This window comes from Hyalella azteca, unplaced genomic scaffold (genome assembly GCF_000764305.2).
Source record: "Hyalella azteca isolate HAZT.00-mixed unplaced genomic scaffold, Hazt_2.0.2 contig17346, whole genome shotgun sequence".
Taxonomy (NCBI): domain Eukaryota; kingdom Metazoa; phylum Arthropoda; class Malacostraca; order Amphipoda; family Hyalellidae; genus Hyalella; species Hyalella azteca.
This window is the reverse complement of record NW_025947133.1, coordinates 178,732-197,614: the sequence shown is the minus strand read 5'-3', so window position 1 is coordinate 197,614 and position 18,883 is coordinate 178,732. Positions and strand designations below refer to the sequence as shown.

At 36.9% G+C, this 18,883-nt stretch overlaps 1 protein-coding gene across 2 annotated transcripts; it reads right to left on the bottom strand.

The window, feature by feature from the left end:
* Nucleotides 1–40: 40 nt before the first annotated feature.
* Nucleotides 41–4,277, bottom strand: LOC108677291 (charged multivesicular body protein 4b). 2 transcript variants are annotated; one of them, XM_018165498.2, is made up of 4 exons: nt 3,917–4,277; nt 3,427–3,719; nt 2,851–3,086; nt 41–2,073 (listed from the first exon to the last, which is right to left on the bottom strand). In XM_018165498.2, the coding sequence occupies exons 1-3, from the start codon at nt 4,095–4,097 to the stop codon at nt 2,898–2,900; spliced, it is 663 nt and encodes a 220-aa protein (XP_018020987.1). In that variant the 5' UTR covers nt 4,098–4,277; the 3' UTR covers nt 41–2,073; nt 2,851–2,897. The 2 variants fall into 2 exon arrangements, with proteins under 2 accessions (XP_018020987.1, XP_018020986.1); XM_018165497.2 differs by having other exon boundaries at nt 2,887–3,086; nt 3,917–4,276.
* Between the last annotated feature and the right edge of the window lie 14,606 nt (nt 4,278–18,883).

Below are 18,883 nucleotides of genomic sequence, written 5' to 3'. Positions count from 1 at the left end.
TTGATATCAAGTATTCTAGAAGGAAAGAGATCAGCCCGACGAGAATTTTGTTGAAAATTTTATTTGATAACGTAATTCTGATAATGTATAATCTACTACTGTATTCAGCCAGATTATCGCTAGGGAAATACATAATTTCATAGATAATTTCTTCATGGAATGGGTAGAATGCACGGCCTTATTGTCTATCGAATCAAGCCAACAATAATACCGGTTAGTGAACGAATTATACAGGCTCAATGGTTATATGGGAAAAAATAACGCCCATAAAGACGCGTTTCAGCTTCACGCTGAACATGGCTGAACTGTGTTAATGTAGAGAAGAGAATGCAAGTGATGTATTAATCAGCGTTATGCTATTACCTCTACGAACAATCTATATTAACACAGCATGAAAATATTATGTCAAATTTACCGCAGCAAATAGGTATATGGGTCACAAATAATATCTAGTTATTGTTTATATATCTTATATGTAATCGGGTAATGCTATTGACATGGACTAAACAACAGCATGGCACTTCAAGTGCATCGCCAACGCATCAGTTTTTTATTGATTGACAGCAGTCCGCTCCCTGGAGTCCTTGATTAGATTCCCGACACACAGAGGACGGTTTCCAAGCGACGTACCTGCGTGGCGGAGGGCGAAACCGTGCGAAATTCATTATTAGAATAACATGAAAGGCCTGGCCAAGTAGCAGTCAAACGTATCACCTGATATTTCTATTGTAAGGATCTCATTCTTGAATGAACGAGAGAGAATACGAGGATAAATTATCGAGTGGGCAGTTCGATTGACATTGCAATGCCTTAGTCAAAATGTACTTCGATTCATGTTTCTACCAGGTCCCGTTCCTGCGAAAGAAGCGTGCAAGTAGGCAATTAATTGCTGCTTACATTATCAGAAGCTAGCGCATACTTTATTGAAATCGTCCATACAAAATTGTTCTTAATACTTCAACAAGGTATGCAATTCGATTCCATTAACAATGCCGGACGCAGAGCGGGGCACTCCGCAACTGGGTAGGCATTGCTAGGCTCGATGTACAGAAGTGATGCCTGATATACACAAGAGTTAGCACTAATTACTATCAGGGAAGTGTTGTGCAACTTGGTCCAAGAAAACAGACCCCAAGTTAACGGGAACCAAACTGAGCCAATTTATCGTGATATCGTGAGCCATGAGTGTTGAGAAAAACTCAAACATAGCAACTTTCCTCTTCTGCGAAGGCAATACCAGTAAGCGACAATTCGTATTGGGCGAAACAACTGCTATAATTCATTCTTTTGATGAATGAATTTACTAGGTTAAAGTATTATAAACTACTTTGAGACATAAACCAGCCACACATATAATTCTGCGACAATATCATCCATTTGTTACGCTGGCGTGCGAGAATGAGGACTGCCCGATAACAACCCATGACGCGGTAGAGACGAGTTAGCAACTTGCATAATGAGACACACAGCAATACGCTACACCAAGGCCGGCCTATAGACTATTATAGTAGTAGGCGCAAATTCTCATAGTGTCTGACCTATGAACACCACACAGCACTAGTGGAAACCAAGGAGCAGCATCCGAACCAACCAACACGCAACAGACTGCCGGTAAAAAAAAAAATGTCAAATACTTATCGGCCAAGTCAAATAATCAAGGCTTTTATTTAAAAGGCTCAAGAAACTTCACAACGTTCATGGTTCTCTTCACTGCAGCAAAAGTAACCTACATTGAAGGCAGACATAAAATAGAAAACACCATTTCAGACAACTACAACAAGTCAAATCAACATTCTAGAAGTTATGAGAAGAGAAACAAAAAAAAAAAACTAAAAAAAATCGTAGTTGGAGTTTTGATAATACAAACAAGAAGTTTTAAAAAGCACTGTGGTGTTGCAATGAGTAAGAAAACAAACAAAAAGAAGAAACATAAAATCACACACGAATATTGCCTGGAATCACAAAATACACGAATTTCTAATATAAGAGAAGGCAGACTAGAAGAGACGAAGACGAGCGACAGGGACAGGCAGGGCGGAGCATCACTCAGGCGTGCAGTAGGGGCAGGCACGTCTGTAACACAAATACAAACTTCTCATGACCAGGTCAACAAAATCAAAACATGTCGTTCCTTATGAAATCTAGGAAATATCACGTTCTCACTTTTGACACGTAATGAAAGTTATCAATAGTCATGTCGTTATTCATTAGATATTATTATGTTGGATAGTAGATACGATCTGCGAGTTTATTGTAGCCAGGCAAGACACAGTCATAGAGCTAGAGCATTGGATGACAACCAGAAAAAAAAAACAGTTTCAAGTTTTGCAATGCAGCGAAGCTCCAAATAACTATCACAACAGCGAAAGGGTTTGAAATCGTGGTCAATCTACTGTAAATGTTTTCAACAAATTATTTACATAGTCAGTACATGCTATGTCTGTAGCATCTAATTGCTCCCGTTTTATTTATAGCCAATAGCAAGTAAACTCTACTATCGAACAAACACAAAGATTATTAGAAACATAATTTGAAATAAAATTTACACTTTCACCAAGTGGGGATATAACATTCAAGTTATACTCAGTGAAAATATTATGAGTAGAATGAAGAAGATTCTAAAACAACACAGGCAATGCACACGCCATATGATGCGAGGTTATGATATTCATGCAATTTAATAAGACAACTGAAAATATAAATATCAGGCACCACGGCTTATGAGAAAACTGCAGCCACTCACAGTAACATGGCTTAAGAGGCCCACGCAGCCACTCACAGTAACATGGCTTAAAGGCCCATGCAGCCACTCACAGTAACATGGCCTAAGAGGCCCATGCAGCCACTCACAGTAACATGGCTTAAGAGGCCCATGCAGCCACTCACAGTAACATGGCTTAAGAGGCCCATGCAGCCAGTTCAGCCATGTCATCCTCTTCTTGGACCTTCTTCTTGGCAGGCACAGCAGGCGTGGCGGTCGGCACATCAGGCAGCTCAGCGGCATCAGCAGAAGTGCCACCAGTTTCCAGGAGCCTTTCATCCAATGCTTCTTGTTCCAGCTCTTCAAGCTCTGCTAGCAGGTCGTCCTGGAACATATGTATGGCGTTATACACAACCATCATTCACAAAGACATCACAAAAAGTTATTTAAATAAAATAGACAAAATTCATGTCAGTCATGGATGATAAATAAATGATATAAAACAAAAAATAGAGTTGTTATAATCTAAAACTTGCATGGCAGATAATGACCTAAAAATTACCTACAGGCATTTATTTGTAACAAATTGTGAAGCCAAAAGTCAGAATTTTGAACTTATCTAAAATATTGAATAAAACTGATATTCACATGATATATGAAGGCTTATCTTTAATTCTTTAATTTGGATAACTTCCATGTTAATAATGACCAAACCCATCATTTACCTCATCAACATCTTGTCCAAAGGCAACAGGATTGGATATGGCTTCAGATATCTCTCTAGCAACATCCTGTTGGTCAGCAATATCATCCATCATGTCATGGACCTTGTCCACATCCATGTCCTGATGAGCACTCTTGAGTGCCTTGGCTGCTTCTCCCATGGTTTGCAGGACATTTGTGTTGGTGTTGGCTGACTCAAGAGCTTCTCTCTGCATCTCTATAGTGCTCAGTGTGCCATCTATCTGCTGCAGCTGCTTCTCATAGCGCTTCTTGCGTTTCAATGCTCCAATGGCAACTGTGATCCAAATTTATAAAGAGATCATAGAATCTAAATTAATAGGTTGGGATTTGATTTACAATTAATACATATACTGTGAAATTGATGCCAAAACTATAGCAACATTGACAATATACAAATGAATGTTTTTACCTAAACAATGAGCATATGTAAAGCTTAGGGAAACAATTTGAACAAATATTGTCAGAGCTCACCTCTTTTATTCTTGGTGCCATTCTGCTTGGCAATTTTAAGTTCATCCTGGATCTTCTTCTCCAAGAAGTCCTGTTTCTTGATGAGCATTTCTTCTGTTTCTCTTAGCTTCTGGATGGCTTCAGCTGCTGTGGGCGGCTTGGCTCCCTTGCCCCCACCAAACATTTTACTAAAAAGACTCATGATGCAGTTTTATTTTATGGCAAGCTAAATATCTAAGCAGAGACTTTATTTTATGATGGTAGGTACATATATCAAGTAATATCAAATTAAGTTGATTATATTGCAAAAAATTTCCTAGGTGATATATAATTGGGCTGCACAGATAGATCAAATAATGAAAAAGGACTACATACTGTATCTCTCAACTTATCAGTATCTTATTTGAAAAGGAAAATACAATAGTTAATCAAATTGAAGCAAGATATTAGTTTTCATGGTTGCCAAATAATAGAATCTTACCTCTTTGCATGAATTTGAATAAAGCCTTAATAAAACAATTTGGTGTATTTTAAAAGCTCAAGTGGTTTTTAATGTATGACAGTGTAGAAATTAAGAGGAGTACTAAATTAACCAGTACACATAGCATATTGGAAAGCAGGTCCCAATGTTTGGAAATGCCAGCAACTTTCCACTTTCAGTACGGTATATTATAATCACTGATGAGACTCAGCATGCTACAGCTGTTGCATTGTCATAGAAATGTAGTGTCACCAATCACAATCATGCGACCAATCACAGTGTGGAGATGGAAATGCATCCGGCCATAAATGAAAGCAACTTTACCCACTGACATTCATTTACTGGAAATGAAAACCATTACACTTATACACACTTTACAGACATGGCAAAAAAAATTAATGCAATGTCAATCATTGCAAACAATGGACCTGGAAAAGTTATGAAGAATCTGTCAATCATCAGAGAAATCACAATTATCATCAATGAAATGAGAGACAACTGCCAACTAAATAACTCTATAACAAATCTGAATTACTACATCATTGAAACAGTCTACTTCTTATCCTTCTTTATAGTCAGTTGCCTGCAGTGTGGAATTCTGGAAACATAGTGGATCAGAAGGCCTATCACATTACACCTCCCACAGCTATGCCAAGGCATACATTGAGCTCGCGAACGGCTGCTGCTACTCTGACAGCGTTTGACTTACCGACTGCATGTGGATCTCCGTGATGCCATTTTTGACACTCTTCACTAGTGGTTTATTTGTAAGTGAACAATTTTTGCAATTAATGAGTTATAAAATAAACAAAAATTATGTCCACTATTGCAGAAAAGTCTTAAAATTTCAATGATACCAACACAGTTTTTGGTACCACATAACATAGTGCAATTCTATAGGTCATATAAAAAAAAAACATAGTATTTTGAGATTTTGAACTGATCAATGCTGCATTACAGACCATCCACAGTACACTTGCACCACCTCTCACAAGAACAAACTGCATTCTAAATAAACAAAAGAGATAGCATTGGCAGGCAGCAGCTGCAGCACCTGCAGATCAGCTGCAGCAAATTTGAAATTTTTCAAAATATAAGTACCTACTTATCAAAGTCAGGTTTTAGGTCATTAAATGACTACAAATATAAAAAATGTATATTACCACATGAATTTAAATGTTGTTAAAATTGTAAAACTTCAAAGTATCTCTCTTATCATATATAATTGGGAAATAAATTATAATTTGGCTATATTTGTTGCTCAAAACCACTTGTAGAACCGATTGGTCTGATCAAAAGTCTACTGACATTGATTGATTTAATTCAAAGAACTAGACATGTGTTTATAGGGCTTGACTAATTTGTCATAAAAGTTGTATCTCCACATTTTCATGATTTTTTACAAGTTAAATTTATAATCTTAAATGAGATTTTCAAGTAAAATGTGAAACATACTTCACATGAATTCCCTCATTACAAGTACTTTGCCACAAGTTAATTCATTGATATTCAACAATAAAAAGCATTAATAGTACAATTTTATTTAATTTAAATAAAAAGAAAGCATATTCCAAGTTAGGAATGGCTCATAAAACATTTCTGAAAATAATTGCTTCATGACATATAGCATGTAACCTCACACGTGATTATATGTCACTGGTGACATTACCACCAGCTCCCCTGGTCCTGCCTACAACTCTATAGTTACATTCAGGCTTGAGTACGGTACTTGCCAGTGCATCCTACATTTCCCAGATATTGCAAATATTTTAGATTGTGATAATATTAATATTTTTTTTGTGATATTGTGAATATTAATACATTATACATTATAGTTCTAACATCCTGAGATACACAATTTTAATGTCTTTAGCACTGGTTGCATGAGCCAAGAAGCTTGAAATATGAACAAAGGAGTGAAGTGTCTTTCAGTTGAAGTCATAGTGGTAGCCGTGCAACCTACAAAAGTAGGTCTTTGTTATTTGGTCAGTCATTGTTGGCATTTTGCAACCCTGGAAGTGTGTAAGCTATTTTAATATAAAATTCTTCATTTTTGAAATTTAATTCCAAGATCACAATTTATCTATGTTGTATTGTATATGTGCATGTTGTAATGTATTGTATTGCTCCACCAACTCTGAGAAAATGGCAACTAGTTTTGACTTGCTACTTTGACAATCAACACTTGTGTGAAGTTATAATTCATCCTAAATATGAAATCTAAAAAAATTTGAATGTTAAATTATTTATTTAACATCTTAAGTGCAGCAACGACCCACAGCACTGGCAGCTGGCCTAAAAACGGCCAAGTCTGCTGCTAAAGAGGCCTATAATTCAAAATATAATAGTAAATTTGTAGGTTCAGGTGCAAAAATTAAATTTCCCTTTTTTGTAAATTTTTTTACATCATTTAAAATAAAAATATTTAAAATAAAATAATTATTTGAAATAAAAATAAAATGTAAATAAAATTTTCCTTTTTTTTATCCGGAAAAAAGACCCTGCCACCAACCCGTGGGCCGTCCCGCACTTAACATGTTATAGTTAACTTTACACTCAGTACAAGAATTTGTCTTTGATCAAAATAAAACTATTTAAATTCCTAACTGGTCGGTCAGATGTCGTGTCTCCCGTCACAACCCCCCCCCCCCCAAGCGTGGTGACCTAAACTGGGCATCTTTTGCCAAGACTGATAACGGCAATATATTAAGCCAATCCTAGAACTGCACTGTGCTAGACAAAATGATAAGATAATCTCCAGTTCTTCTCTGACATGTAGCACATTGTAACAGCCAGACTGCATTATAATGTGTTCAGTTACAAGTAAATTGAAGACAAATGTTAGTGTTGCTGTTTGATGACAGTTTTTAGGATAAAATTAGGGATTTGGGGTAACACATGCACGGGACTTTGAAAATAAATTTGCAGCTCATAAATGGCTTTTCATGGCTGATATATATATTATGGAATTCACAGCTCGAAGAAATTGAATCATGGCTAGCAAACCCATAGAAGCATGGCTCAAAAAATCCAGTCGCAGCTCAGTGAGCTCACCAAGTAGGTATATTCTATGCCTCAGTGCCTGGCCAGCACCCCAGCAGTACATTTTGAACTGGCACCACGCATGGTTGTTGATGCCTGCACTCGCACTGCCAGTCTCAAACTTGCATTGTCATCTTCACAGAGCAGAACCTACTAATGTTGGAGCCAGAGATATGTAAAAACTAATTATTTTTAAATGTAAATTTATTTGTAAAGTGAATTATATTTTATTGATTATTATTTGTATACTGAAATATATTTTATATATTATATCAGCATTCATAAAATTGTGAAGCAATGCATATGCTTAATTTGCCTCTCGAAATTGTATGCTGGCCCTAAAAAAACCTGTTTTCAATTGCTGCTATGGTAATATAAGTATTCAAGTGATGAAGTGAAGATGCCCCACTACCTGTATGGGTAATGTTAACTTCAATTTCACAATTATAATCAATAATAGAATTTATGTGCACTGAGGTTTAAATGCTGGAGAGTTTGTTAAAACTCAAACACCTCTCTATTAGCATCTAAATATGAATTTTTTCATGTGTTTACATGATTTTGTCAATATTGTCTTACTAAATTTACCTTACAAGTTACATCCTGAATGATTTTGTCTCTCATTGTGAGTTTTTGAATGTCTTGTGTCCTATAGAAAATGTTTGTAGTTCATAGGCAAGAATTGTAGCATTTTGAGAACTTGGGCATGTATGATGCAGGCATGGAATATACCTACTTGGCAAAGCAATGACTGAATTTTTTGAGCTGTGGTTTTAAGGTTTACCAGCCATTGAAGAGGAGCATATTGCTCCTCTTGCTTAATCTTAGAGTATTAGGTTCTTACTTTTCATTCCTGGCACATTACAGCAATCCCTTGATTAGCACGGTTTTGAATAGCGCGGTTTTGATTAACGCAGAAAAAAAAATTGTGACCTGCCCTTAATCTACGCGGTGCCAGTTTTGATTAGCGCGACTTTTTTTTCACAATGCATCATTTTCCCGCCTCTAGCCAGAGGTGTTACGTTCGTAACAAAAGTGTTACTTTTTGCTTATTAGATCCTATGTTGTTACTTTTGTTACGACTTTTGGAAAAGTTCGCCAAATATTGTTACTATATGAATTTCAGCCAATAATTCTTTAAATAAGGTCCCGTTCCGTAGGCACTCGTGCTGACTACAGAGTCGGTTTAACCACGCCTTGTCTCGTTCATAACTTGAATGATCGAGTTCGGCAACGTTCGCCAGTAAGTGCGCCATGCCGGTGCTCTAGCCCTTTAAGCCCTGGTGTGACGAATTCGTCACACAGAAAATAAAAGCTTCTACCGAGAGTAATTACACGTTTGGAGTCTAGCCGCAAGTGTGACAGTAGCGTCACATGTTGTGAACTCGTTCGAACAACGTTCGATGGAGTAGGTGCGCCGCTACTGCCAGTACAACACAAAGACTGCGCGTGATCTGAAATGTAATTCAGATTGTTTTTTCACTTTCGAAACATAATTCAGTGCGTAAAGGGCTAGTTACTCGTTAGCCTTCAACTGGTCAAGATCGCTGCCATATCTACTGTCCACTTTTATCAAGCTACATAATTTTCCTATCCTTTGCTATTTTTGAGGATTCATTATAATTATTCCCATATATTCTTAAGTTTGATTAGCGCGGTTTTGCTTAACACGGTAAAACTCGGGGATTTATTAACCGCGTTAATCAAGGGATTGCTGTAGTGTATTGCTTACTTTAGGTTATGCTTCCTAATATGGTTTGCACTTTCCATTTAATTTAGGGCTTTTGTGACTTATTATTAATGAATATTTTCTTCCCTTGTATTTGTTTCAGGTGTTGTTGTTCTCCATCAATAATTCACTAGTTGGAGCATGCAACTTTATGCAATGTCTGAAAAGTTCAATTGCTTCTGATCATCATGTTTGAAGTGTAGCATGCACTATTAAGAGTCTTGGTCAAGTTTAGTAAGCACACCACTTATCACGCTTAGTGATCCTTGTCTGCATCTAATTGCTTGCCTCACCCGCACCCATTGCCTGAAGATCATTTAACCCTGGAAATCATTGTCAACCCATTCCTGCTTGCTGAGCAACGTAGCTGCTCCCTAAGGGTGAGTTGCTAAGACTTGATCAACTCAAGAATAATAATATACCTTTCCTTTTCAAACTCATGCACTTAATTTACTGCAATAAAGCTTGCTTATTACTTTGTTACCTGTTTAATGTCACCTTGTTCCTGTTTTGAATTGCTTTATACACTTTCCTGATTGCTTTTACATAGAATTTGAATCATTACAACTATTAGATCTCAAATCAAGTGTTTGCCTTGCCATACTGTACTTTCTTTCTTTGTTTTGCTATGTTGCTTGGATATTTGTCCTGTGTTGTTGCTGACTTATGCATTATTGCTTGTTTTAATCCAAACCAAAGTACTCCTGATTTGAGGAATACATCCCCTTTAATTGCCCTTAAAGACCATAGACTCTAGTCCCATTATTTTGTTAACTTGATAGGAGCAGTCGGAGTGGGACCCAGCTGGCATGCTGCTGAGGAGACCTGGAACCCAGACTTGCCCAGTCCTGACCTTCCTGTCCTGAGTCTTCTCATCTTCCAAACTGCAGCTCCTTGAAGATCACTTTGCTGAAGCTCATTGTTTAAATGTCAACCTAGGCTTTGTTATCATTACTTAACTAACTGAGCTAGCTGAATATTAGTCCTGTTCATGAGCAAGTCTTTAGTCATTTCATTTGGATACACTGGTTTTGTTTTTTGGATACACTGGTTTTGATTCATACAAACCAATATTTGCAAGTTACTAGGAATATCTGCCCTGGTGTTGACTCTATTAAGTACAATGGGGCTTAGACTTTCAGACCACCAGTGATTTAGTTAACCAGTTGTGCAACCATCAAGTGATGTGATTGTAGTGATTTAATTATTGGTAGATAGTGTTAGTAGATGACTCATTCATATGTGTGCCCATTATTAGCACCCATCACCTTCAATTCCGGTCTAGGATTAGATATTGATATTGGTGCTTGTTTTCTGTATCTCACTAGTCAGTGATCATAGTTACCCAAGGCTCTGTTTTGATATGCTTGTTTAGCAAGAGACTTTCTTGCTGTTAGTTAACAAACCTTATTGATAGATTTGTCTTGTGATCAAGTTGAATAAGAGCCTTAATCATTATTATTATTTAGCCAATGTAACCCTTGTTTCTTGTGTTATTGCTAATGTCTAGGTTTCTTTAACTCACTTGGAGACATAGTGAGTGTCCTGACAGTCCTTGCCTCTCTTGAGGTTCATGGTTCCTGTTACCCAGTATGGTATCACCTGTGGTCAGTAACCTGTGGAACCTTTCTACCAGACCAGTGAGTACCTGGGGTGTTGTTGTGAGGGGGAGTGCTTCAGTGTGCCTGTGGTGTCTATGAGAGTGATGCAACTACACTGCCTTAGTGCCATACATCAGGGTGATCCATGGACCAGGTAAAGAGTGCTCTTACTGTGCTAGTCTACTGTTGAGGAATCACCACCATTTCTTATTGTGCTCTCCTTTCCAGGACCTTTATTTGTCTCCGTGCCAACCAAGACTTCTAGACGATTGCTTATCTTACTGTAATTTTGATTCCCTTATGTCACAGGTTAGGATGTTCTGTTTTAAAATTATTGTTTACCACAAAGTTGGACCATATTGTAAAATTTGGCTCTTGGATGGAATACTGCAGTCACCCCTGAGAGATTTTCCTCTGGAGGGTGGTTGCCTAGCTTATCCTGTGAATGATATTTGGTGCCCTAGGAACTATCCTGTAATAGTGGCTCTTGGTTTTGTTCTTAGCATAAGTATAGTGTTGTTTGGGAATGACCTGTTTCATTGCCCAAATTTGTTATCAGGGTTGGAGGATAGGCTTATCTGGGTATTACATCTTGGGGTGATTGAGCTAATCTTCACATAGCTTTTGTGAACCCCTGTTGACAGGACCACAACACCGTGATTCCATTTCATTGAGCTGTGGTTCCATTTTTCAAGCCGTGAATTCCATATCTTGGCAATAAAAAGCCATTTACAAAGGCACAAATTTATTTACAAGTGCACGTGCTACTCCAAATTCACACTCTGGATGATGTATGTTTTTGGGGAATTTTCCCGCCCATAATGAGTTTTTGGAAGTCATAGGTTTGTGCAGTTTGCACAAAATCATAAATATTTTCTCTTCGCGCAATCCTGGCCATCAATTCTATGCTGCGCAAGAGCAGTTTGTCGAGGAACAGACAAAATACTTGGTAAAGTATGCCTTTAATTATCCTTCAATAATATACAATTTTTCTTGACACAGAAATTTGGCAAATGAGAAATCTAGAACTTTATTTTAGAATAAATTTTCTCCAAGCATATGGCAACACTGTCTGTTAACATTCTGTGTCTTTAATAGCCAATAACACCGCCACTACTGATTAATAGTCATCAAATCAGGCAAATTCCAGACCCATCGACATTGAAGATATTCGCGAGTCACGACCCATCCCTGAATGAAAAGACCATCCTTCTCAAATGTTTAACTTGCAATCATTTGGACTATCTGACTTCACTTCGTGAAAGATTTCAGTCCAGCAATGTAATTTTTAGTAATACTGTTGAGATAGGAGATATTGTACAAATTCATAGCATACATCACCCTTGTGTACTTGGGAAATTAGGAAGAGTAATTCCTTTGATTGTTGGTAACAATAGCCAGGTTTATTCTGTAGAATTAGCTACAGACTCTGGAAGAGAATTTTGCAGAGATCAATTTCTTCTTGAGTATTTATATCACATAGTCTAACTACGCTCTGTAACTATGTTGTATTGACTTAATTTGTATAGTCCATTTATGCGCATTGTTAATAGGCATTGATCGTGTCTATTTCACCGGCCAGGATGATGTCGGGAAAGTAGCCTGATGTTGGCATACAGGTTTGTACTGTTGATGTACAGGCTCATACCCTAATTGCAGCAACCAGTCAATCACTAGAAGGCACCAATGGCCAGGGTTGGCAATGATTAAATCAAAATGATTAAATCATATGATTAAATCACTTGATTTTTTATAAAAAAATCATGATTTTTTTGATTTTTTCACATATTTAAAAATATTGAGTGGCAGTCTTTATTTTATATTAAGGTATTGTTATTCATGCTTTAGTATAAATGTACTATGAATGACAAATTGGTATACAAACTTGTTGCCTTCAGTGTGTATTAGGTTCCAGTAAATGGAATGTTTTTGGTACAGAGTCATCAAGAGTGCAATACAATGTACGTAGCTAGCAGCTTAGCTAATTCTTATAAGGCTATAAGTAGTCTAACTATTTGACTATTTGTTATATATTGATTACAATATACAATTTAAATATGTTAGTTAGCTTATACAGGGTGGGGCAGAACTGATTGAACAGTTTTGAGGTGAAATAAAAGAGTAATGGAGGCACATAAAGAAGAAAGTTTATATTCCTCATGATTAGCATAACATACCATTTAAAATACTTATGTTTTGAAAACAATATCAGGAAGATGGGGTTTGTTAGCTGCTTCACACTGTTGGAGTTGTTCTTGGAAGTTTCCTACAGCACGTTCACACATATGGCAAGGTATGGCCATAAGCTCTGCTGCAATAATCTGTTCCCTTAGCTGTGGTAGGGTGTGAGGGCGACTTCTGAACCCCTTTCTTTTAGATGTCCCCAAAGAAAGAAATCGCAAATGCTCAAATCAGGTGACCTCACAGGCCACTGTAAATCACCCCTCAGAGACACCAGACCTAAGGGAAACATGCGATTCAAAACATTGAGTAACATTCGAGCTGTAGCCCCATCCTGCTGGAACCACACGTCTCTCAATGCTTCATCTTCAACAATGTTTTCCATCATGGGCTGTAAAAAATTTTGCAGCATAGGTAGCGATTGGAATTCACCGTTATGGTTACTCCCTCCTGTGAGAACGACTCCAACAGTGTGTTGCAGCTAACGGCCCCCATCTTCCAGATATTGTTTTCAAAACAAAGTATTCTAAATGGTATGTTATGCTAACCTCTAGGAAAATAAACTTTCTTCTTTATGTACCTCCATAGGCTCCATTACTCTTTTATTTTACCTCAAAACTGTTCAATTGGTTCTGCTCCACCCTGTATATTGAGAGGTTGACATTGTATTGACCTTTTAGGCAATTAGAAAGATTTTCCAACCTAATAAGAGTATTCTAATTAAAATATTTAATTTCAATCTTTAAATATGTGAATTTGAAACTAGAAACAAAACAATTACAATTATAAGACTATATATAAAATAATTAAATGCAGTGAATGGATATAAAGTATTAGAATTATGCATATGTTTATTTCAAACAGTGTTAGCTTTTCTCATAACTTAAGTCTCGTTTCAAGTCGTATGAGGTTTGTTTGGTTATTGTTCAGTTTATGTTTAGTATTGGTTTATTGGTCTGAATTAAATGGGAACAGTGCAGTCAGTCACTCAGTCACTACTAGTTGGTGTGTATAGAGGGTAGAGTCTGGTAGATTTATAGGACATAAAACTAGTAGATCTATTGATAGTATTGTGCACTGTGCTATCAGCTACCTATCTGTTATGTGACTCTTCAATGTTTAGATCTGCATTCCTGAAGTGTTTTTGTATATTGAAGCCAGTTAAATGGTCAATATTTAGCTCATTACCTTGCTCCATACAAACTTTACAAAGCTAATGAATAGACTTATCAATAATTGTTCACCCAAAAATCCCAAAGTGGTGGACACCACCTTGGCCTGTTGGCCATTATTGAAGGCAATAAGTGCCCTTTTTAGGCATCCATTATGATCCATATACTGTTATTGTTAGTAGGCTAATTGCAACATGAAAAATAACACCTCAAAAATACAAAAAAGCTGAAAAAATCAAAAAAATAATGAAAAAATAAAAAAATCATTGATTTTTTATTTAAAAAAAAATCAAAAAAATTTCCAACCCTGCCAATGGCACATCTCATGCAATGTAGCCTTCTTTAGTTCTGTGATTCATGTCCAATTCAATTGTGATCTATGAAAGAATCTTCCTACCTGAGTTGATGTGTTAGCAATCTAGTCAATTCATATCCAACCGGAACAAAATGCAGATATTCATTTGTGTGTACGGTGTGTGATAGCATCATTGCGCGTCATTATTTAAACTATTTCAGCCTTTTAGGAGTGCCACATACAGCGCATTTTTTTACCAGCATTGTACGGCACACTGCGCCAGTTAGTTAAATGACAATATAAATTCCAGTGCACCTGGCACATCTTTCTGACCGTGGCCCCAAATCTTTAATTCTACCCTAAAACACTCAAATAGGCTAACAACAGTAACATTTGTCTTTACTGCAAGCTGAACACGTGTTAATGCAGTCTGACCTCTTTGACGTGACCGCAACTATGCGCGATCTCCATTCTCCAACAAAACATTTAGGTTGACTTGTTTAGCCTACAATATGATGATTACGTTCTGCAGGGTATTTGGGTAGAAATGATAAAGCAATGCGGATTGCGGAAGTTGAAAATTTTAAGAAATGACATGTTTGCAAACTCAATGCAAAGTGTGAACCGTGATTTTTCAATCAAACAAAAATGTATGACATTCAAGCCGCGAGATTTCATACCTACTGAAATTATATAATACAGCAATCCCTTGATTAGCACGGTTTTGAATACCGCGGTTTTGATTAACACGGAAAAAAATTTGCGACCTACCCTTAATTTACGCTGTGCCAGTTTTGATTAGCGCGCTTTCTTTTCACAACACATCATTTTCCCACCTCTAGCCAGAGGTGTTACGTTCGTAACAAAAGTGTTACTTTTTGCTTATTGGATCTTATGTTGTTACTTTTGTTACAACTTTTGGAAAAATTTGCCAAATGTTACTTTATGAATTTCAGCCAATAATTCTTTAAATAAAGTCCCATTTCGTAGGCACTCGTACTGACTACAGAGTCAGTCTAACCGCGTCTTGTCTCGTTCATAACTCGAATGATCAAGTTCAGCAACGTTCGCCGGTAAGTGCGCTAGACCGGTGCTCTAGTTACTTGTTAGCCTTCAACTGGTCAAGATCGCTGCCATATCTACTGCTCACTTTTATCAAACTACATAATTTTCCTTGATAAATTACCATCATATGTAATTATGGACAAAAAGGGAACGCTTAAACGTAAAAATATCACTTTGGCGACTAAGCTCGAAATAATTAAGCATTTTGATAATGGTGAAACGAAAACGAAGATTGGTGAAGACCTAGGGTTTCCTGAGTCAACAATACGCACAATTTTGAAAAAATCGTCCGAGTATCAAGAGAAAGGCAAAATTGCTTCTACGTTGTTGAGCGTGCAATGCACTAGAAATAGGACTCGTATAATGATCGAAATGGAGGATTTGCTTTTTATTTGGTTAGAAGACTGCAATCAAAAGCGCATACCTATAGATGGGAACAACATCAAGATTAAAGCTTTGAGCCTTTTCTCTTCACTGAAGAAAGAGAAATATCAAGAGGATTCTTCAATATTTCTTGCTAGGAAAGGCTGGCTTGAAAATTTTAAATCTCGATCAGGCGTAAAGAATATTAAATTAACAGGAGAAGCAGCCAGTGCAGATAAAGATGCAGCAGCGAAATATCCCAACGAGTTGAAGAAAATCATTGATGAAAATGGATATGACCTTCGCCAAATTTTCAATGTTGACGAAACTGGTCTCTACTGGAAGAAGATGCCATCACGAACTTTTTTAGCAAAGAAAGAAGCAGCTGCACCAGGACACAAGGCATCTAAAGATAGAATAATGATCCTGCTTGGCGGTAATGCAGAAGGAGACTGCAAATTAAAACCTTTGGTAGTTTATTGCACTATGAACCCTAGGGCATTCAAAGGGTTAAACAAGCAATCACTCCCAGTAATTTGGAAATCAAACAAAAAGGCTTGGATGACAAGGCAGTTGTTTGAAGAATGGTTCACTTCATATTTTTGTCCAACAGCTGAAAAATACTGCAAGGAAAATAACTTGGATTTTAAAGTCCTTTTGATTTTAGATAATGCGCCTGGACATCCCCCTTTATTAAATGAGCTCAATACCAATGTGAAAGTTATTCATCTACCAGCAAATACCACTTCGTTACTTCAACCGATGGACCAAGGAACAATTTCAACATTCAAAGCATATTATTTGATACAAACCTTTAAGAAAGCCATTGAAGATACAACTGGAGATAACCCAATTACTCTTGAAGAATTTTGGAAAAAATACAACATTAAACAAGCAGTTGAGAACATCCATAAATCATGGAACAAAGTTACAGAGAGCTGCATGAGGGCTGTCTGGCAGAATCTTTTGCCGGAGTGTGCAAACAATTTTCGGGGTTTTAACGATCGTGTCAACGAAGTCATCAAAGAAATTGCTACAGTTAGACAAGAACTTGGCCTTGAAGCAGATTTGGAAAACATTAGAGAATTGTTGGAATCTCACTCAGAATATTTGACTGATGACGATCTTCTTGCAATTGACCATGAACATGCTTACAAAGAAGATGAAAAGGAGACAGAAGAAAAAGAAACGGCTCCTAAAGAAATTTCTAGTAAAGAACTTGCAGAATTACTCACTGCAATTGAAAAACTAAAGAAATCATACGAGAAGTAGTCCCAAATGAAGAAAGAAGCATGAATGTTTGCCGTGGCCTGGATAGGCAAGTGAATTGCTATCGCACAATTATGCAGGAGAGAAAGAAATCTACTGTGCAGTTGAAATTGGATTTGTTTTTCAGTAAAAATAAATGTTAATTCATTCGCATTTATTTTATTTATTTCCCTTATTATTTAGAAAAAAAATATGATGAATTTTAGTGGAAAAAAAAATTATTATGTAACTTTGCTAATTTTGAGGATTCATTATAATTATTACCATATATTCTTAAATTTGATTAGCGCAGTTTTGCTTAACACAGTAAAACTCAGGGATTTATTAACCACGTCAATCAAGGGATTGCTGTATTAGAGCCGCGATATTTCAGAAAAAATAGGACTTTTCCAGCCCTGTACTATGAGGTACTTGGTTCAAATTAATAATAATTACAGCAATCCCTTGATTAGCACGGTTTTGAATACCGCGATTTTGATTAACGCGGAAAAAAAATTTGTGACTTACCCTTAATCTACGCGGTGCCAGTTTTGATTAGCGCGACTTTTTTTTCACAACGCATCATTTTCCTGCCTCTAGCCAGAGGTGTTACATTCATAACAAAAGTGTTACTTTTTGCTTATTAGATCTTATGTTGTTATTTTTGTAACGACTTTTGGAAAAATTTGCCAAATGTTGTTACTTCATGAATTTCAGCCAATAATTCTTTAAATAAGGTCCCGTTCCGTAGGCACTTGTGCTGACTACAGGGTCGGTTTAACCGCGCCTTGTCTCGTTCATAACTCGAATGGTCGAGTTCGGCAACGTTGGCCGGTAAGTGCGCCATGCCGGTGTTCTACTAGTTACTTGTTAGCCTTCAACTGGTCAAGATCGCTGCTATATCTACTGCTCACTTTTATCAAACTACAAAATTTTCCTTGATAAATTACCGTCATAATTATCGACAAAAAGGGAACGAAGAAATCTACTGTGCAATTGAAATTGAATTTGTTTTTCAGTAAAAATAAATGTTAATTCATTCGCATTTCTTTTATTTATTTCCCCTACTATTTAGAAAAAATATACGATGAATTTTAGTGGAAAAAAAATTATTATGTAACTTTGCTATTTTTGAGGATTCATTATAATTATTCCCATATGTTCTTGATTAGTGCAGTTTTGCTTAACACTGTAAAACTTGGGGATTTATTAACCGTGTTAATCAAGGGATTGCTGCCACACTCAGGATGATGTATGTTTTCAGTGAATTTTCCCCGCGCATTTTCACTTTTTTTAAGCTATTGCTGTGCACAGTTGGCGCAATGTAATGAAAAGTGATTATCTTTGCGCACGTGTTCGCGCAATCCCGGCCATCTTTATTTTAGAAGAAATTTTCTCCAAAGTCATATGGCAACACTGAACACCATCTGTTTACATTTCGTATATATAACAGCCGCAGTTTACGATTACCGTACGTTACGTACCCGACAAGGCAGACAACCGGAAGAGTCAGAAGTAACCCGGACATGTCTTACATTTTATTATTGTCAGTTCGACTCGCGTAGTCAATATACTCGCGTATATTGTCAACTAAAATAGTAGAACTATTTTAGCTTTCTAAAGTACGGCACACGGCGCATTTTTTTACCAACGTAGTACGGCGCACCGCGCAGGTTGTTAAAATGACAAAACAAATTCCTGCACACCTGGCACATCTTACTGACCATGGGAATTGGGATTGCTGTAGATGTTAGCAGGCCGTTAGCCTATTTGAATTTAGGTGTTAATAAAATTTACTAGGATACTAGCTG

Bases quoted from the DNA above. Each gene is read 5' to 3' on its own strand.
- LOC108677291 (XM_018165498.2), bottom strand. From the start codon at position 4,097: ATGAGTCTTTTTAGTAAAATGTTTGGTGGGGGCAAGGGAGCCAAGCCG. The intron at 3,720-3,916 runs GTGAGCTCTGAC...TTTGGATCACAG, and splicing joins TGGCACCAAGAATAAAAGAG to TTGCCATTGGAGCATTGAAA. The intron at 3,087-3,426 runs GTAAATGATGGG...CATATGTTCCAG, and splicing joins TTGGACAAGATGTTGATGAG to GACGACCTGCTAGCAGAGCT.